Genomic DNA, 21238 nt, shown 5'->3' on the forward strand with positions numbered 1-21238 from the left:
AGTTAGCTACAAAAATAAAATAAAAGGTTGCTAATGTGATGTGAAATATGTTTTTATGCTGTCACCACTGTTCTTGGATTGCATCTCACACTCTTGATAACAAGAAAAACAATTATCTCTGGGAAATATCACAATTAAATATGATTACAGCTCCGTTTTCTGATAAGGAATACTTAATAAGTAGTTGTAACTCATGTCTTTGGCAATGTTAATATTTAATTATAAATTAACCTTTAATAAGTAATAAATGTGTGTTTATCCTTCTTTAGAATTTGTAAACCTTTGATCTAATTATTATTTCTTGGTTTTGCTTATTTATAATCCATGGCCATTTGTTTAAATGGTTACGATTACATTATACTATCCAGTGTATCTGGGATCAATGAACACAGTTGTTTTACTAAAAACAATTTAAACAGAGCAATAAACTTCACAGATGTTCATTACTGATAGAGGGTAGGCAATGGATAAAAAAATAAATCCCATATTGAGTCTTCCTTATTTGCCTCTAGGTGATTATAAGGACAAACGACACCAATCTAACCCATGTTGTTTTTATAGCTATAGCCTTATACTTAACCTGTTAAGCATAAGTTAAATGTTTTTTAAACCATTAAGTAAGCACTATTTGTTAAGTGTACCTTATCAGAAAGAGAAACCACAATTTTGTGGAATTAATTAAATAGACAAATACGTGGTAAAAGAGGTGATCTAAAAGCATAGAAAAGATGAGTATGAAGATGAAATGTGACCCAGTGTATTTCATTTTTGGAGCAAAGTGCTTAGTTAGAAAACGTTTGTGTACAGAGGCTGCTGCATTTCAGCAGGGTTACTGTGAGCTTAAAACCTTACAACATCAGCAGCTTGGGGGGGGGGGGGGGGGGGGTTACATACTTTACAGAGAATTGTATGAGGAACTTGTCAATATTCAGGATATTACCTTCATGGCCCCTGTTTGGAAAAACAGACCAGAGTACCAGCATGAAAGCTAAGCTGAACACCGCTGTGGATATGGCCTGCAGCTCAGTTTAACTGCATGCTGAATTTTTTTGTGTATTCCTGCCACCAGATAACTCTTTCCTTTAGAAATACATTTTATCAATGTAATGCTAAAAGAGTGCCATTCCTGCACATATCAAACAACTTACTTTTTTGGTCAGTGGTTAATGGTAGAGATAACATATACAAGAAAGCATGAGTTTAACAATCATAAGAGAACAATGAAGTAGACTTAATAATTTTACTTAAATTTAAAAACCTTGAAAAACCAGCTGCCTCCTAATGCCAACCCCATAACTAGGGCAGGTGGACGGTTGAACAACCCATTAGACGAAATTTCTGGACGCTGTCCTCTAGCTTATTGTAGGTGGCGTCAGTTGACGCAGTATGTTGACTGGAATTTACAGCTCAGGGTGGCAGTTTGGAGCAATGGACAGTCCAAACAGATGCAGGACTGTTAAAGTCAGGAGAGTGGGGTTAGACTGCCTTGTGACATAAATTGTAAAGGCTGTGATTCTTAAAGTCCATGTAAAGCAAAAACAACATGTATATTAAGTTTGTTTTACAGCACAAGGCCAAATGTCAGTAATGAATAAAATCCATCAATCCATTTTCTTTCACTTATCCAAAGTCAGGCTAAGCAAGACAATTGGACTTCCCTGTGCCGAGCAACTCCCCTTGGGGGATTCTGAGGCATTCCCAGGCCAGATGGGACATATAATTCCTCCAGCTGTGGGGCTACCCAGGGATCTCCTCCCAGTTGGGAGTATCCAGAAAACCTTCAATGGTAGGCTACCAGGAGGATCCTAATCAGATACCCCAACTATCTTAACTGGCTCCTTTCAATGTGAGGGAGAAGCAGCTTTTCTTCAAGCTCCCCCAAATGTTGGGTGTCCTCACCCTATCTCTAAGGCTGAGTCCAGCCACCCTTCAGAGGAACTTCATGCTGAGGGCTTTTATATCATTGTAGTGCTAGAGGGTGGGATCAGGCTAAGGAACACCAATATGTGACCAAGCCCCTTATTTAGCCCCACCACCCAGAAACCGGAACCTTAAAGTGATGAAAAAATAACTATTAAATATGGATTAATAACAGTCATAATCCAGTCAAACACAGTCCTGTTTTATCATGTTTCCATTAACATTTCAAACATATTAATATTTTCTGTGACATCATTCAGTGAAGTACTTCTATTACTTAACCCAAATCATTGTCTCTTTCTTAACACACAAGGACTTAAACACAAAATTGTATATGGGGGGCCTTTTTGGTATCCTCAATTTATTGCTGCTCCGGTCCACAGCATTACATACCTCAGCTATTGAACAGTTTACTTGTGGATTCCACAGGATCCATGTGCATAGCATTCTGTCTCAGCTGTGGTTTTTCTCCATCCGACAGTGGGAACCCAAACCCACTGGGTCAGTTTCTGAAGCTCAGGCACAGCCGTGAGCAGCTGGACTTGAAAGTGACTGTATGTGCTATGTGTGCCCTTGTCTGATTTCCTTGTCTGGGTAGATCGGCTATTTTTAGCTTGATACTTGCAATGTACTCCATCACCTAAAGCGCTGCTAGCACGCGCTGGAGTAGGACTGCAGCCCATGCATTGAAATCACATGCATTGTCTAGGGAGTGTGCAATCAGCACCGAAGTGCGCGGAGCAAACAGAATGTGGCGCACAAGGATCCTGTGGAAACTGCAAGTTACTCTTACCTGCTTCTCCAAACTGGGAGAGTCCTGACCTCCATCATATGAAGGTATTTTACCAACTATTAAGAAGTTCCTCATATTATCTCACTTATAAATGAACTATCACTTTAACATCAGTAGCTTTCAGCCTTAAGACATGGATCTCACCTTTATCTCTTTCCTTTAGTTCCAGATGAATCATTTCCTCCAAAGTGATGTCATTAAAAACAACATGTTCTTGTTTGTCTTGAGACCTAACCATCTAACTAGTGCATGCCACTGTAGTTTTAGATACACCGTCTGTTCTGAATCATTCACAGTCATGGGAACATCTCTAAAACAATTCCTTAAAAAGTTCTTAAAGAATATTATGGCCAAAGCTCTCTGCACACACCAATACAATCATATATCTTTGTATTGGGGAAAAATCCAAGTAAGTGGTGCTTTGTGACTGTCACAACTGTCCTGAGTTACAAGAAACAAAACAATAAAAGGATAAAAACACATGTCTAATTTTTAACAGCATGGCTCCACTGACAACCATTTCAAAGTCTTTGGTCACATTCAGATGTGTGAATCTCTGTGAAGAGACAGTCGGTGCTGATGATTACGCTGCTGAGAGGTTTGACCTGATGGAGTCCTCTCGTAACTGACGGTGCTTCCCAGTGTCGCATTCTTCAGTATGTGTGCGGCGCTCAATGGTTATCCTGTAGTTTTTTCTGGAGAAGAAAAGACAACATTATTGGAATAATCTTGTTTTCAACTTGTTTTTACTTAAATGACTGAGGATCAGGGACTCAGCAGCAATGAAGCTATTAATGATTTCCTAGAAATACCTTGCAAATAAGTATCCAGACTGTTGTCACCCTCTGCATTGTCTTATGTGCATACTCAGTTTTTATTCTTCTGCTTGATAGACTTGTATTCAGCGACATTTGAGCATGCTTGCTTTAGCGGTACAGCTGTTATTGTTGTAATTAGTGAGTAATAATAGTAATTATAATAACATTATTAATAACAACGACAATTTTATATTTTTTATATACAGCATTATATCAGTTTGCAGTGCTTTTTGTGTATATCTAGTTGCACTGCACTGGGCTAGGATGATGAGCTTTATCTACATACATTTTAAATGGTAAATAGACTTAAGCTTGTAAAGCACTTTTCTAGTCTTCTGACACCTACCCATTCACACACTGATGGTAGAGGTTGCTATGTAAAGTGACCATCAGAAGTTACTAATCCCATTCACATTTTCCGCTGCAGAAGCAGCAGTTCAGGGTTAAGTGTCTTGCCCAATGACATATCGGACATGTTGCTGCAGGAGCTGGGGATTGAACCCCCATCCTTCCGGTTGAGAGACAACCGACTCTACCAACTGAGCCACAGCTATTTGATTCAGAAAACAGTGGCAATACCATCAAGCTTCTGAAATATGTAGTTAAACTACTTATGACACTATTTGTTGCAAAACTGAAAATTTAACATTTTATGCTCAGATCAATTGCTGGAAAATTTGGTTAACAAAAGTAGTTTTGCGAGACTGTCCTTTTAAGAGTGACCAGTGATACCTTGATAATATTTTTGTTAGCTTGTTCCGTTTGATTTTAGGACTGCTTTTGATTCAGTGGATCACATACTTATTATTTCAAGGCTAAGAAGGTCAGAATCCCTTCTTATGTGTCCGAAAAAGAAAATTCATCATGTTTTTTTATGGTTTTCTCCAGACTCAGCAGACTTATGAAGAAGGTAGGCCTGCACACTTGCTCAAATGCGACAAAAAAGTTTTAATTTATCACAACGTTTTGACCAGAGGTCTTCTTCAGTTGAATGAATATTATGCGGGCATATCTTCTTCCTCAGTCTATTGATTTTGCACTGCCATGCACCTACCTGATGTGTGTATAGCTAACTCATTTTTCTTCCAATCTCTAGCATTATTTAAGTATGGTGTTCCACAGGGTGTCATTCTAGGTCCAATGTTATTTTGATACCAAGCTGTACTTCACCTGCATCTTCCCATCTGAACTGATGGGATGAGCTACCCTGCATAATTGCTTTGCTGTGGAGAAGGTTCTAATGGCATAAAAAATCTTCAGCTTTACTTCTTAAGCAGAAAAACAAAATAACAGAAATCTGGCTCTATCCAAAGCCATGTTTGAATTTGTTGGTCATAACGTACAAAGGACATTAGGGTGGTAAAAAAAACTTTTCAACCAAATCATAGAAGCTCTGGGACCATATTTCACCAATGTTGGCTTTCCCTCTGGGACTGCCTGTCTACTTTAGAGTTTCTGAACTTTCTATTTGAAACTGGGCTGTAGTTTGAGATCCTCTGCAAGGCCCTGTTACCATTTCCTTCAATAAGGCTGAAGACCATTGGGCCTAACCTGTACTGGTTTGTGGATTTTGCAAGTTGGTTAGGAACTATAAACATTTAAATGATGTAGGCCCAGGCACAGGGCCAGACAACTACAACAAAACAGCTGGAGGGAGATCGGACAGAAACTCAATGTCAGTTGGACGGCAGAGAAGGAAAAGTGGTTACATTGTTTTTAACATCCATCCCATTATAAAGGATGTGTGTGCATGAATGTGTAGTGATGGTTATATCGTTTATAATTCTTAAAAAGGTACGTATCTACTTTCATATGTACAGGAAGCATTAATGAGCCTTAAACCTTTGAAACAGCTAACCAGATGAACTTACACAAGAACATTCATTCTCTTCCTTTATATGAATCACTCTTGATTTTTACTTTGTAGAATTTTCTTCTTCTTTCTGTTTCTGCATGTGTTCCTGTTCATTTTGATTCTGTGATTTTACTTGATATTATTCTGATTTATTATGTATTGGTTAGTAAAAGCTCAGCATAATTGTGATTCATTAATCTTGAAGTGATTCCTTTTTATTACTGTATTTAAAAAAGTAAGTATATAAGTCATTGAGCAGAATGGCAGTAAAACATGTTAAGCTGAAGCCTAAGTCACACACTGACAGAACTTAAAATATTAGTTTAAATTATAAGATAAATATCTCCCATTCTTACCTGAAAAAGTAGAATCCTATAAGCATTGCAGTTCCAAGAACAGCTCCCACTATGACTCCAGTCATAGCTGATACTCCCAGTTCACCTGTGTTCAAGAACAGTTATTGGTAAAAACATGTACTCCATTACAAACTTAAGATCATTAAAAACATCCAAACCAAATTTCAGAGTCAGCAGTTTAGAGTAGTGTTCTGTAGTGGAAAAATACTATCTGTCTGTTGCCTTCGTCTGACCTTAAAAGATTAGGATGTTCGTGCGTCATTTAGCAATTAGAAACTGTTTCTCTGTATGGCCTTGGCCTGTATCTCCAACAGGAACACTCCTTAGGATCTGGGTACAGCATGACCTTAGATCAGTGCCCTCCTGACAAAGGAGTTTCTGTTGGTGTTCCTCCGAACCAGGTGCCTTATAGAAAGAAGCTTGCATAGATAAATCACCAGGTAAACTAGCAGAAGGCGTAGTCACTAGGGCAAGCTGAAACCAATGACGATGTATCACTCATGTATATGCAAAATACCTACACCCTGTGAAAGTATAAATATGCTCTGCAACCGGGACTGCCCCGGGAATCTTTGATGCACTTGTGACTGATGTTACTTTTGTAGCTGATTACCCCTTTTGCAAAATAACTTTTTACTTTATGCAATAAAATACACAAAGACAAAAGACTTTGACTTGAGATCTTTTTTACCAATAGAAAAATCCACAACAGTTCACTTACATGATTTGTCAGGTATCTCCAGGTGTTCTTTATATTTTACTTTCAGAGTGAAATGGTCAGTGTTGAAGGCAGGAAGCAGCTGAAACGTTCCATTTACACCAAAGTAGTTGGCCACCACCTGCAAGTAAGCACAGATTACCAGCCTGTTAAACTTTCACAAGCACATAATTTATCCTCTTCCTACTGTTAGGTAAGTTAGCACCTTAGCGATGCCTCATAACAATGTTTAAAATTTCTGTCTTACCTCGTAGGTTCCTGCTTCAACATTGGTCATGGACATCAACGAGAAATCTCCATTTCTGTCACCGTTAGCATCCATGGATACCTGGCCAGCGATCCCTGCCCACCATCATGCAAACAATGAAAAAATCATAAAGCTAATCTACTTTTTAAATCCAGAGAAAAACTACACGATCAGCCATAACATCATGACTACATGCTTGATATTGTAATATTGTATCTGGTAAGGTCAGGGCCAAAAGATCCCTTAGCAAAAGAGACATGGACTACACAAGAATTGTGAAGTGGATCAGACTTGATTTCCAGCATATCCCACAGATGCTTGGTTGGATTGAGATCTGGGGAATTTAGATGAGGCAAGTCAACACCTTGACCTGGTGGCCGTGTACCTCCAGGCCACCTTCTTCCATTGCTCCATTGTAAAGTTCTGATGACCATGGAGGGGTCATCATGGACACCCTGATTTGTCTGTGGCTATGAAGTCCCATACACAACCAACTGCAATGCACTGTGTTCTAACATCCTTTCTATCAGAGACAGCATTAACTTTTTCTTAAATTTTAGCTCCAGCAGGTTTTTTCTTGGATCATACCACACAAGTCAGCCTTCACTGCCCACACACATCAATGAGCATTGGCCAACCATGACACTGTCGCTGGTTTATTGGTTTTCCTTTTTTGGACCACTTGTGTGGGTACTGACATCTGCGGATGGAAGCAGCCCACAAGAACTGCAGAGTTCGAGAAACTCTGACCCAGTCATCTTACTATCACAGTTTGGCTCTTGTCAAAGTTGCTCACATCCTTGTCCTTGCACATTTTTCCTCCTTCCAACATACCAGCTTTAAAGACAAAATATCCACTTATTGCCTAACATGTCGAACCCATTCACAGTTGCCATTGTAAAGAGATAATCAATGATAAGAAGAGATAAACAACTATAAAGTCAGCTGTCAGTGGTCATATTGTTAAGACTGATCAGTGTGTTTGCCAATATTTATTTATTTGTTATTTTAAAACATGTTGGAAACAACAAAATTCCAGCTGTAGTCCCTTTATTCTACACATAAAAACTGTTTTGAATGGTGACGTATAAGCTGGTGAGGATTCCCTTGTGTAACACTTGCCAGTCAGCAGCTGGTTGAACAGGCTGTTACTGGGTTTGCTTTAGTAATCATATAGCCTCTGATAAGGCACCTCACCTCACTGATATTGATGATAAATGATTGATGGGTACTCATTAGGTCTTCTAGAGATCTTAACCACCTCGGACAGGTATGAAGGACGTTTAGGTTTCCATTGAGGAGTCAGGGGGGAGCAGGAGTTGGCTCAGGCTGTGGTCGGAAGGGAAGGAAAGAAATTAAGCTTAATGGGGACTTGCGAACAGGGAAAATCTTGATCAATACCCACACCTGTTTTGTGGCGGTGGCAGGGTCTTTTTTAGGGTAAATATCACCACTGGCAGAGTTTTTGAGATTCCCTCCAAAGGCCTGAAGGCTCTAAAAGTGTTGGGCTTTCTTGGCAGACAAGTCCACTTGCAGGTCTGGGACTGATGCTGTGAAGTGGCAAACCAGTGGCAGTGGTTACCATTTTTTTAATGGGAAAATGAACCCCATGGTGCAGGAAGGAGGTCTGGACCAATCACTGAACCTCTGATTCAGGAGAATAAATGTTGATTCTCTTCTGTCCATGAAGCACCAGACCAGCACTTGATAAGTAAGGCATCTCATTAAAGTAAAAAATGTTTCCAGCGGGGTTTGGACTCGCTAAGGTTCCCACTGAACCTTAAAAAATCTAACCCTAAACCTTAAAAAAACACTTATTTTTTTATTAGCGGTGTTCATCAGTGCTTAAGGGACAAAGACCAACAGATGTAAGGCATGATTGCAATCATTTTGTTTTTGATATTCATGTACATGAGCTGGCGTTAGAAGAAGGTCAGTTCTGGAGTGCTCAGAATTGTCTCATTTTTTGCAGATGATAATGTTCTGTTTGCTCAATCATACAGTAACCCCCAGCATGCACTATGGCATGCTCAGATTTTATATGTTTGGTTTTACCTTCAAAAGTTCTGTTCCACATGTGAGAGGTGACCTCTGTTCCATTCTTCTTACTAAATCCATTTTTCATGGCTTCATGCAGGGCGATCGCGTACAGCAACATGGCATCATGAAACCCCTCAACAAACATGTTGACCTAAAATGAAACAAAGAATAAAGATGAAGTATTGGACCATAGCTACCACATTATGGTTGGAATAACACAGAATCAAACATGATTTAGAAAATAGATTAACACATTGAGGCAGACTCAACAGTGTTTGTGTCAGATATCTATAGATTCTCTGTTCTTCTCAAATGGTTTGTTGTACTTCAAATACCATTATTTTAATGTTATTAATTAAATACACCTTAAATGTTCTTCAGCTTAAAGTATCTACAAACATTAGGCTAAACTCATTGTCATGTTTACCCTGAAACAACTTTGGGTGTTGCACAGCAGGTTCTCCCTCTGCTGGCTCACCACCTTGATGGTTTTAAAACTGTTCAAACTGAATTCTGCTTTTCTAAAAATAATAATAGAATTTCTGTTTATAGGACACTGGCTGGTCTATCTGACTTTATATAATTCATTTTTGCAGTATGAAAGGTTACTAGCCACAGATTTGTATCAAACCTGGATGTACTCTCAGGGTGCACTCACACTAGTCAAACGAACTGGACTTAAGAAGTGAAGCATACTTGGGGACAGTATGGATTTCCTAGTGTGAGTGCGCCCTCAGTGTTACATTTGTTTACTGAACCAGGCTGTGAACATGTTTATTTTTGCTGTAAAAATAAGCATTTTAATATGGGACCTAATGGGGGATTTATCTGCTTTTGCAGCAAGCCTCAAGTGGACTCTTGAGGAACTGCAAATTGTTGCACTTTTGCAAAGGAAGTTCACCAGAAGTTACAGTAAACCTACACTTACACTAAAGGAAAATGTTCACAGTATCAGGGAACACTGTATAAACACAGTGTGTTGTACACCTTTATTCATCAGTAATCAGGCTCTGTTGTGTATATTTAGTGTCATTGTTTGCACTAGTCTGCTGATTAAGTCTCCAATAGAGCTCAGCCTGATTGCAACTACACACAGAGATGATGTTTGTTTGCTTGTCACTATCCATTTATGAGGATAGTCTCACATTTTTTATCCTTGTAATTATAACCAACACTAGTCTTCTCACAGATTTTCACATTAAATTTATCTGAATGTTGATCAGTTCTCACACTGACCATTGGAGAGTGAAAAATACACAGACATTTAGGGGGTACAAAAAGTCCAATAACGACAATTATTCTAATCAAATTTCCACATAGGACAAAGCATGAGCAAAAATATTTTTTCATACTTGCACTAAACTCCTGAAAACTTCCTGAAATTTTCAGAGTGAGATGCACGTGTGAACAGACAGCAGAATGTTTCACCATGACTTTACCCAGTCATGTTCCTGCCAGCCCCCAAGTAAAATTCCTGTGTGGAATTGGGTGAACTGAAATTTTGAGTGGGTGGGGCTAATGCCGTTTTTATCATGCGACTGGTACAACGGTCTTGCACATAATGAAGCTGCTTCATACTCTTCTCTGCTCATAAGTTCTTTTTACCTGAATCTGTCTAATTAAACTTAGCTTTGATATAAAGACAGAAACTGTAATTATAACGTCAGACTGTTGATTCATCTGCCATTTCCTTGTTGACCTCTTTCCATGAGGTCTTTCCTCCTGAGACCCCACCCTGTCCTGTCCGACAGTGAAAGTCTCCCATTCAAGTCAGGAAGATTTTAGTGGCAGACTATCCTATTTTTTTTTTTAGTGATTTTCAGGAGGCCGTTTGTGAAACAAACAAACACAATTTTGACGATTACATGCCAGAAATCACATCACGTTTGTCCCCTTCATGTTGAAATCATAGACAGTCATACGTACACTTCCACAGTCATTGCAGTCCAGAAATCCAGAATTTTTGAAGGACTTGTTCATTTCCATGGAGAAGTTTTCAAACTCAGGCTTGACGGTCCTGAGCATTGTCACAGTGTTCAGGGAGGCGTAGGCTTGTTTTGCATCATTGTCATATTTATCTCCTTTCTTCCACGAGCCGTTTCCTACAATGTCATATAAGAGGGACAAAACAAAGTACACTTAATCAAACATTAATGTTGACGGTCAATCTATTTAAGAAAACTGATTCTTAAAACCAACATGCTGCTTCTATGGTGAGGCATGGCATTCTGTACCGTGCTTATTGCTGTGAATCAAATAGTGTAGACTTGATGTAAGAGGCCTAAAGTAAAAGTGTTGGAGGCCAATTGACACTTAGCATCTCAGACTCTAATGCCACGCTGTATTTCAATTCTGTTCTCACCAACTCATCAAATACAGCAGCTTGGTCAACAGCCCAGTGCTTCAAAATATCACTCTTTGTGTTTCCATGTGAGGTCATTTCTTTAGGGGCAACGTGTCCGTGGGCAAGACACTTAAACCTGCATTGCTCCCACTGCTTCAGTGGTGGTGTATGAACAGGATTAGTTACTTCTGATGGATGATACTACATAGCAATCAGTGCCATCAGTGTGTGAATGGGTAGGTGTGACATGCAATGTAAAAGCGCTTTGAGTAGTCGGAAGACTAGAAAAGCGCTATATAAGCTCCATTTCATGGTGGTGTTTTGCTTCTTTCTGATGCACTGTTGGAGTTAGTTGACTATTCAAAGCAACACCAAGAAAACAAAGATGGGACTCTCATCCAGGATTTCCCTGTTAAATCAATACTTGTTGCCTGCGTTTTACAGGATGAATTCTGTTTATGTTACCTACAGTAACATGTGTATGAAGTATGTAGCATATTGCCTACCTGACCACAGAGCCCTACAGTTCAAAACTTACTCTAGAGAAGAATATGAACCCTCCAGATTTGAAGTGTCAGGCTGTTGACAGAGCTGCTGTATATGATTTTAACGGAGAAAAACTGTTGGTTTTACACAACATGAAAGGAAACAGATGCCTGTTTCTGTATGGTTCACTATGTGGATTCTTGTTTGTGTCCAGTTTTAATCAGTCTACCTTCGACTCTGACTCGCCACAGCAACTGGTTTACAATTTTAACATGTTTTTTTTACCCGTATCCTTTTTGTAAAATCCCTCAAATCAAGGGTAAGGTATGCATACTAATGATTTCATTTCATATCTAATGTCCCAGATGTCAGAAGCTGTTACTCCTATCCACTCAGAGAACAGTGACATACAAAAGAATCTGTGGCTCTGTTAAACTATGTATGGATTATATCACTGTACATAAACAGAGATCTTATTCATACAAATGTAAGAATATTTCTTTATAACTTTAGTTTGTAAAATATCACAGACTTGAACGTTATGTGATATTGAACGTACCATAAGAAGTGGCGTTGAAGAGTTCAACATTAAAGAACATGTGGTTTCCGTTGGTCAGCCTTCGTCTGTGTGCAGCAAGCATGATCTCTCGTATTTTTTCTGCAGGCATGCACATGATCACCACTGCAGGACAATCACAAAGAGAAAAACTCAGTTAGAGAAAACAGTTTGGAGCAGGAGTTTGTACAACTGTAAGAGCATTAACACAAACAAACAGCAGCTCAGATGAAATCAACAAATAAAGAAGTTAAATTCCCATTTCTGTAGATGCTAAACTTCTGACAGTGTTTTCTGAAATTAAGACTGATCTAATAACCGTCAGCAGTTAATGCCACTAAAATGGCTTTGCTGATCGACTTCATCATGTTGTGACAGAAGGCAATTTAAAATCAAGCAGTAAGTGATGAGTGAGAAAGCATTGCTAGGTTACGTTATTTTTAGGGCTGTCAAACGTTTAAAATATCTAATCGTGGATAATCACTTCATTTCAATAGTGGCAAAAAATAGTGTCTTAAATACGACATACTACGTTTCAAAGTAGTATGCAGTAGGTGGTTTCGAAATCAGTCTCAGCCTTTGACTGTTGTATCTTTATGTAGTTTGGTTTGATTGTTATTATTTCCCCTGTTACGATTGCCCATGCTGTCCGTCATTTCAATCTCTGACCTGGCACTTTGCATTGTGGGAAAAACTAGTAGGTGAGAAGACTGGTCTGATGCATACTGTAGATTTACCTGAATAAGTACACATCGGGTATTTATGGCAAACTGCAGATCTTGCATTTGTTCGCATGCTGAATACGTACTTCTAGTGTAGTAGGCGGTTTCCAAATCCGCCACAGCCTCGGGGGTTAATTGTTGCATGTGGCAGCTTGCTGTGAGGCTGTTTCATTCAGTTGATATGGTTTATTTTTGAGGGATTTACCCGGGACAATGCAATTTTGGTTTATTAATTTGCAAAGATTTCAGCCTCGAGCAATCCGTTGAACATCATCTTTTTACTCACCACCAGAGCGAACAGTCACACTTAAATCCCATTTTTAAGTAGAATTACAATCAGTGCTGCAGACTCCAATACGCCTGTGGATCATTAATAACCATAACCAGCAAGCTTGATGTGCACATGTGATTCTGTGGTTGGTTGAAGTGGTTAATTTTCCACAGTCTGTAGTGTGTAATCCTGGCTTTCCAGAGCACGTCACAGTGATCAGAGCCTGCTGATGGAGCAGATGGGGTCCTGCAGCTCTGCGTTCAAAACGCTGTCAGAAAATATTACCATCTAAAGGAAATTCTTTGCATGGTTAGGCCTGCAACTATCTATTATATTTATTATTCTTGTTCATCCGCTGATTCTTTTAACAACTAAAAGATTTACCATTAAAATAAAATTAAAATAAATAATCTTAGTTAGGGTTGTCACAATACCAGCTTTAAACTTCAATAGGATTCTAGTAAAAATCAAACATTATCAATTCATGTTATGATATGACAGCAACAAACATAGAAGTAATAGGTACCCAGTATTGGATGATTTCTTGTTTTCTACAAACATGTAGGCAAACACCTACACACTGTCTAAATTGAATATAGTTATTTCTCTCCTACACACCTGTCTTATAAAATAGATTTAACTTTTTGACCTTCAGTCTGTAATTAGTTAAAATTGAATTGATCCTGTTGATCGTTAAAATAAAAGGGATTGTATCCTTTTAAAAGACCTCGAAAAAAGTATCAAACATTTTGAGACCTTAATACAAATATTGAAGAGCTTCATCTTGCGTTTTTTGTCCAATCAGTTCTTAAGGAACACAAACAAACCCAAAGTCTTCAGAAACTGTTGTAAGTGACAAAGACAGCAGCACATCCTCACATTTAAAATGCTGAAATAATTGCTGATTGACTTTCTTTAGATCTAGCTAGTGATAAATCATTGCAGCTCTATACACAATCACATCATCATGTCAGCAGATTTAAGATGTAGATTTAAAGTTGAATTTATCAACAAAACATGAATGCAGATCTTTGTGAGATATATCAGAGAGGTACATGTGAAATAGCAAAAAGTGCAATAACAGACAATTTTTTTCAGGAACCTGGGAGAGCACCTGAAAGGGAGATGGAGCAAAATAGTCAAGTTGCGTAACACCTCTAGATTGGCAAGAGCACATTGAATCATCAACACCTGGCACAGGTGAGGAAAGTACCTGCCACAGTGTCTGCACAGGAGGCATTTCAGTCTGTTTTTCAGTCATCTGTGTCCTGTGCATCTGATGGAACAGATACTTTTGATATACTGGCTGCATAACGACTCTAATTTCACTCCAAAAGATCAAAACCTTCTGATAAATAACTGCTTCTGATGTTGCAGAGTTTGGTGAAAGTGATTCATTTCAGACCACAGAAATGAGCAACTTTCAAATTGACTCACTGAAACTGATCTAAATATCAATGGTTCTCAAACTTTTAATAATGTATTCCCTTGGAAAAAACAAATCCAGCCCATTCTCCATTGAACAATCTATTTAGAAGTGCAGCAGCTGCAGCATCAGTCTGATTTACAAAACAACAACCTTGTAACACTTGAGGTGCTCTGGTTTCATGCAATTGTTGGCTAATTGGATTGGAGCGCTTGACGTGAGCAAAGCGAAAGTGGAAAGGCATTACCAGCGCCAAACAAGTCCAGGAGGCAGCAAGAGATCAACAGGCTAATCAAGGAGAGGAGACAGATGAAAAAGCAAAGGAAAAAAGCCTCTGCTGCACAGTTAATACCTCAGGCAGACATCAGGAGCTGGCTTGCTGCCTTGCCCTGAGCAGAACACTTAAGAAACTTTAGGAATTAAGAAAACACAGGACAATGGTTCTATAAAGACTCTTCAGAGGTTAAATTAGGACAAAACCTTAAGCTCACAAATACCACCCTCCTCCTCCCCAACAAGTAATGATCTCCCCTACAGGGAGCATTTAGAGGGGTAATTCCCCCAAATTATGAAAAACCCATTTCAGGCCCTGCAACTGTGCTTCATGCACGGCTGACTTTACAACAACATGGCAGTGCACTGCAACAGGCATCATGGCACGCTGCACTATCACCCTCTTGGCCTTCAAATGGATGTGCAAGTCATCTCCCAGGCCTCAAGATGGGTAGTGGGCAGTGAAAAAACTTAGACTGGACTTGGCCGTTCACCAGTCAGGGCAGCCATGAAGGACATGACAAAGCTGATAGGTCGAATGCATATAGTCAAGAGGGGCTTAAAGACACCAGATTCTGCATCTGTGAAGACCATCAGTATCTGGGCTGTCTATCAACATTTTGAAAGATTGAACAACACGAACCTCGAGGACAAAGAAGGAGCAGCAACTAAAGAGGGGTACACACTCTGAGATAATCAGACCAATTTTTTGATGGTTCTTAAGATGATGTTGTCAGATGTTCCTTTGGTTTGAGGTCTGTTCATAAAGATCTGGTGCTCAGATAAACTCAGGGCCGCACAGATTTAAAATCTTAAATAGTTCTGACACAAGACCATCAGCAAGGCAGTACCATCAATACGAACGATGTTGAAATGGACATCATCTAACACAGTGCAGTGATCTACAGTTGCCCTGAAAAGGAGGGTTGTTAGAAGGCAGGTCCAGAGTACAACAGGAGGCTTGGACTGGGGAAGAGCTTATCAACTTGATTCAAGGCCACAAAGCCAGAGTGAAGGTAAGTGGTGGTCCAGGATGTCCTCCAACAGAAACACACAGAAAGAAGTACAAAGGCTATCAGTCTTACTGAACAGGGGTAATGTATGCAATGACAAAGTGAGAGAAGAAGGATCAGTTGAATGGACCAATGAGAAATGGAAGCAAGCAAGATCAGCTTTACCATCCGCGCTACAGATAATGTGATTCCTTTAAGTATCTCCATTAGTGGTTCTGACCCAACTCAAGAGATGCCGATGAAGACATCTCTCAGACCAGTTGTAAAATCAGCCTCTCACAAGGCCACTCCACCTGGTGGCACAACCAGTCCCACATGAGCCTAACAGAAGATCTTTAGATCAAGTGGGGAAGGAACATGTCAGTGCCACAAAGTATAACCAAAACCTAGAAAGACAATGGTCTGAGGTTCTGCCTTTATATTGTGAGACAGACAAAGGATAACTATGCATGGCCTATAATTGAAATATTTAGTTCAATATAAGACAAGCAGTTTATCTTTTGACCTGAGATTGTATCTACCATCTCATATTTGGTACTCTAATCTTTTTGCTGATGAATATTGCAGAGCCTATAAGGATTAAAATTTGCAGAGGCATGTGGCTTCTTCTTCTTTCTGACTACCGAAGAAGCAAAGGCGCGAGAGACAGGCTCTACAGTTAACCCCTGGATCAGTCTCAGATGCAGGTAAAAGAAGCAACCAGTGGATATGGCTCAAGTTGGAGAGAGCCATCTCCTTGTCACAGAGAGTAACTAAGTCCAAAAGATGGTCTGAGAAGATAAAAAAGGTCCAAAGATCCTTCTGTCGACAAAGGAAACCATGCATGGCCTGCCGCAGAAAGAAGGTTGAGAATTGCTGGTTTTGACCTCAGACTGCCTGCACCAGACCTGGACCTGATTTGATACTTTGGTAACCCTTCACTGAAGTTCAAACAAAGAGGTCTATGAGCATGTGAAGCAGCTTTTGGTGAAACCACTGGGTCAGTCTCAAAAGTGGTTGCCAGAAGCAAACAGTGGATATGGATCAAGCAGAAAGACCCCTACTGGATGCCAAGGACAAAAATACAAAAGATAAAAACTACGGACAGTGGGGAACAATTTTGTTTTTTGTCCACTTTCAATATTCATGGATAAATCAATGATACAAACTTTATGTGGCTAAGTTGATCTTTAGTGATTGATAAGGAAAAAGGAATCCCCCTCCCAGACAGAAATCTTATTAACTTCTGTTTCCAGCTTCAGTCTGACAGTGAAGAAACAAGTTTCAGCACTATTACCCTCCATGATTTATCCAGAGGTGCTGCTTGTCCACAGAAAAGGCAGGCAACTGCTTGAGGCTGAACAACTGTCTTAAAATGTGCAAAGTTTGCTAGAACTCACACTCATTCTGCTAACTGCGCATGCATTATTCCTGTGAAAACCCACGTTTGTCAATGAATATCACTGTAGGATATGGAGGAATTAAACCTCTGGGAGTAAAAAATAAAGAGCAAAAAAGAGGAAGACAGCAAGACAGTGGTGACTGGGGCAGATAATGATAATTAGAGACAAAGGTAAATGACTGAATGCTGCTAGTCCAGCCTAAACTATTGGGTAGAGACACTTGAATAACATAACCTCAGCTGTCATTACATTAAGGCGTCTGTTCACTGATATTTAACATTAGCAGCTTAGCTAGCAGAGCAGCCTAGTGTGCCCAACTCTGCTGGCCATGACCAGTCGAGTGTATACCGCTGGGGATCAGAGTTGGGTCATTGGCAGTCGGCTTGTTAGATTAGCTAGCAGGCTGAAAGAACATGAATAAGCTAGTAGAGACGGTACAAACTCCTTATAACCAATCAACTGTGTCTTGGATGATGTTACACAGAATACATTTTCTCAGTAGTGACCTTTGGAGATAAATAATGAAATGTTTACATTTTGCAGTTTTTTTTCTTCAGATCATTTATTACATAATGCTGATGAACGCGGTTGGAGGGGCCCCTTGTAAACTTCTGCCTAAGGCCCCAACAGACTCTTGTATCCCCACTGGGTTTATCCAGCCATGTGCTTCCAAACAGGCCGAGTGAGCAGCGAAGCGACACACTGCCAGCTGTGTTACCACTGATGGAAATCCAGCAGACTGTGAGCGATTCTGCTTTTAATTTAAACCAAACATTCAATCATTGATAAAAATGTAGTGCGTGTGTTTGCCAACAAATATCATAAGTAAAAATGTCCTTCACTGGCTTGATATTAACTTTTCCTTCGGTATCCGAATGATTAAAAATAAATAGGGCTGCTACACAAACAAGGCTTGCGATTGAAATCACAGTAACCCCAGCATCCCTGTTAATAAGGAAGATTCAGAGTGTTGCTGGAACATTCCTCACAACTCTGTCACTTAAACACACCTCCTGAAATATCCCTTGAGTCAGTGGGACAAACTTCACCTCAGTCCTGCCAGCACTATAGCACCCTTTAATTACACTGGGCTCTACACACACTACTGGCCCTGTGTATGCTCTGCAAGCCATTCCATGGGGCAGCGCTTACAGCCAGCAATATTTCAAAACTTCTGGATTTTCCTTTTTGCGAGGGCACTGATGCTAGTTACAAATTAACTCAGGAATGGGGCAGCACATGGCGCACTTACTGAGTGCCCACAGTGTGTTTAAAAGTGCCCTGTGTTGGCTGTTAACATGTAAAACCAGAACATATGCAAATTAGGGGACTGTTTTGCAAATCTTTAAAGCCATTTCTCCAAAAACGGGTATTTCTGTTGTCGGCTCCATCTGTCAGAGAGGTGAACAGGGTAAAGAGAAGAGAGCAAAGGGCAGCAAAAAACATTTAAGATGCATCTGTGGCTTTTAAAGATAATGTTAATCAACACACTGACTGAGGGACTGCTGGGTAAGTTGACTAATGTTTTCTTGTCTGAGGTTACATATCCGTGTCTTTGCCCTCTCAGACTGAACCTGAACACACTTGTGGTCGTATAGTTGAAGCAGGTCACAGCCTTACATCTATGCTGCAGCCCAGGGGGAGTTCTCTGCAAACACAAAGACTTCATACAGACTCTGGATGGGAGTGCATGTCTCAGGAGGATTAGCATCAGAAACTGACCAATCACAAGAGAGGTGCTTCATTTTCCCTCTAAGAGGTTGTAACATGTTATAATATTGTGCAGTTAATGGTACAGAAATGTGCAGCATACAGATGAGGTGAAATGAGTGGAGGAGAAGTGGGTACAAGGATGAATTATGTGCAGCGTCAGCTGGAATGTCTCTGGAATCTCTAATCTCAGCCATTCATCCCTGCATGTCATTTAACATATTTTAAATCAAAATGGCTTTGAATTGGAAAGAGTCTTGTGATAAGAATCATATCATGATACAGGAGTGCCAAAGAAGCATGTTAAAGATAAATCCCAGACGAGGTGTCCATTATCAGACATAATGGATGTAGTGGACCAAAAGAACGATGGCCCCCTTTGTATGATTTCATACTTTTTAACAAGTGATAACTCCAACATGATCTTCTGCTACATAGACTTAGGGTTGATGGAGTGGAGCAGAAGATCGCGTTATTCTTTTCCTGGGCCATATTAAAAACTATCGTAAGATACATCATCATTGCCTGGTATGGTAACTTGACATGCAGTGCAGCTACATCATTAGGGTTGAAAACCATCCGTCCCTCCAGATTCTTTATGAGCAGTCTGTTATCAGACAAGCACAGAAAATTTGTGTCAGACCCAACTCACATTTACACCAGGAGTCCCAGCCTTTACCTTCCAGCAGGAGATTCAGGGACCTCAAGTGCAGGCTGAACCTCCACAAAAACTCATTTGTGCGGATGTCACTTAAACTCGTCAATAACCCCTAACATGAGTCTTCATGGACACTGCATTATGATACACAAAGACAATAAAATATGATATACAAAGACAATGCAATATATGAGACATGTGCAATAATAGGCTTACCTGTTCAACATAATTAAAATACTCAAGTGTAAATACTGCCATAATGTGTGAACGTGTTAAAATCATTTTGGGTGTGGACAAGCGTATGCACAAAAATACATTTTCTGTGAAATTGTTAATTTTTCCCTAGTCTGGTGCAGACCAGCTGCAGTTGCTGATTTTTATTTTTTATTTATTTTTTTTATCTCTGTGGGATTAAAGAGGCAGTGACCTGTTGAATCCCAGCATTAACATTTCTGTTCTCAGTGTATATGAAAACAGAAATGAACGATTGGAACATAGCGTCCTGTTTTACCTTTGGACCCTAGGTGTGAACACCACTGACATCAGTTCTCCTGGTTTTAACAAATAACACTTGAGTGTAAAAAGTACTCTCCCCCTCCCGCTCATCTTTTTTTTTTTATAACACCATGTGCATGTGTTGTAGAGTATTTGGGTAAAAGCAGGTTAGTTGTGGACTGGAATAAATATCTGTCCATCACATCAGATCCTCTTATTCCCTCTCCAGCAGCGTGTTCCCCATTATAACTATCTGACAGCTGTATAATAAAGAATATACCACAGCTCTGTCTGCGCTAAGTCAACCTTTTACCAGTTTCTAAAGTAGAGATGCTGTTCTATCTGGTTTCATTATGATTGATATCAATACTAATGAAAATAAAGTTGTTTTAATAAAGGCAGAGTTTTCTTTATGATAGACTTACTTTAAAGAGTGCGGCTTCTGCATGGACTAAATGTATATCTCTATACACCCGACTGTCCACAAAGTTTTGGTTTAAAAAAAAATATATATTGTCCTCTGCAACGTCTGTTCAGGTGAACTGTCACTGACTCAGCTCTGTTACATCATGTCATTTGGTTCAGCCACAGGTCCACCTCTAATCCTATTATACATGCCCAGCCTCAGGCGGCCTCTGCCAGACCTGTGGGACAAAGTTGACAACATGTTTTAGGAAACCTGTTTGGACCCGATGGGAAGAAAGAAGAGCTTTTCAACTTAAAACTGGCTATTAAAACAGTTTGTCTTATTTTGTACTGGAGGCTTCATAACGTTGACCATGTTCACAACAGAGGGTCTCTGAGATGGTGGTTAGGTAAAAAAGTAAAATAATGAAAGTGTGAAGCTACCAGAGCTTAAAATCGAAGGACTAGTTCTTGATATTTTTCATTGAAACAACATGAAAACAAACAAACAGTTCATCAGGATACTTAAAATCGTTTTACTGGAAGACAAACTGGACGTGAGAACAGCTTACGAAGTCAACTATAAAAAAAAAAGTATTCTCACAACTGAAGTCAGAATAAAAGTTAATTTACTGCTCTTCAGTACTTTAGAATCACCTGGGACAAATGCTTTGCGGTAATCCCTGCATGCCTGACCTGACCCTTGTTAAAAGGTCTTTTACATTTTTTAGGTGATGAGGGGGTTAGCTG

At 39.6% G+C, this 21238-nt stretch overlaps 1 protein-coding gene across 1 annotated transcript in view; it reads right to left on the reverse strand.

The window, feature by feature from the left end:
* Nucleotides 1-450: 450 nt before the first annotated feature.
* Nucleotides 451-21238, reverse strand: part of npr3 (natriuretic peptide receptor 3) — a 32196-nt gene continuing 11408 nt past the window's right edge. Inside the window, exons 2-8 of the mRNA XM_061037487.1 lie at nucleotides 12137-12259; nucleotides 10674-10849; nucleotides 8763-8898; nucleotides 6708-6802; nucleotides 6464-6581; nucleotides 5743-5827; nucleotides 451-3408 (exon numbers count right to left, since the gene is read on the reverse strand). Coding sequence (XP_060893470.1) covers nucleotides 3297-3408; nucleotides 5743-5827; nucleotides 6464-6581; nucleotides 6708-6802; nucleotides 8763-8898; nucleotides 10674-10849; nucleotides 12137-12259 — 845 coding nt within the window. The 3' untranslated portion in view covers nucleotides 451-3296. The remainder of the gene's footprint in view (nucleotides 3409-5742; nucleotides 5828-6463; nucleotides 6582-6707; nucleotides 6803-8762; nucleotides 8899-10673; nucleotides 10850-12136; nucleotides 12260-21238) is intronic.

The sequence above is a fragment of the Labrus mixtus genome, chromosome 5 (genome assembly GCF_963584025.1).
Source record: "Labrus mixtus chromosome 5, fLabMix1.1, whole genome shotgun sequence".
NCBI lineage: Eukaryota > Metazoa > Chordata > Actinopteri > Labriformes > Labridae > Labrus > Labrus mixtus.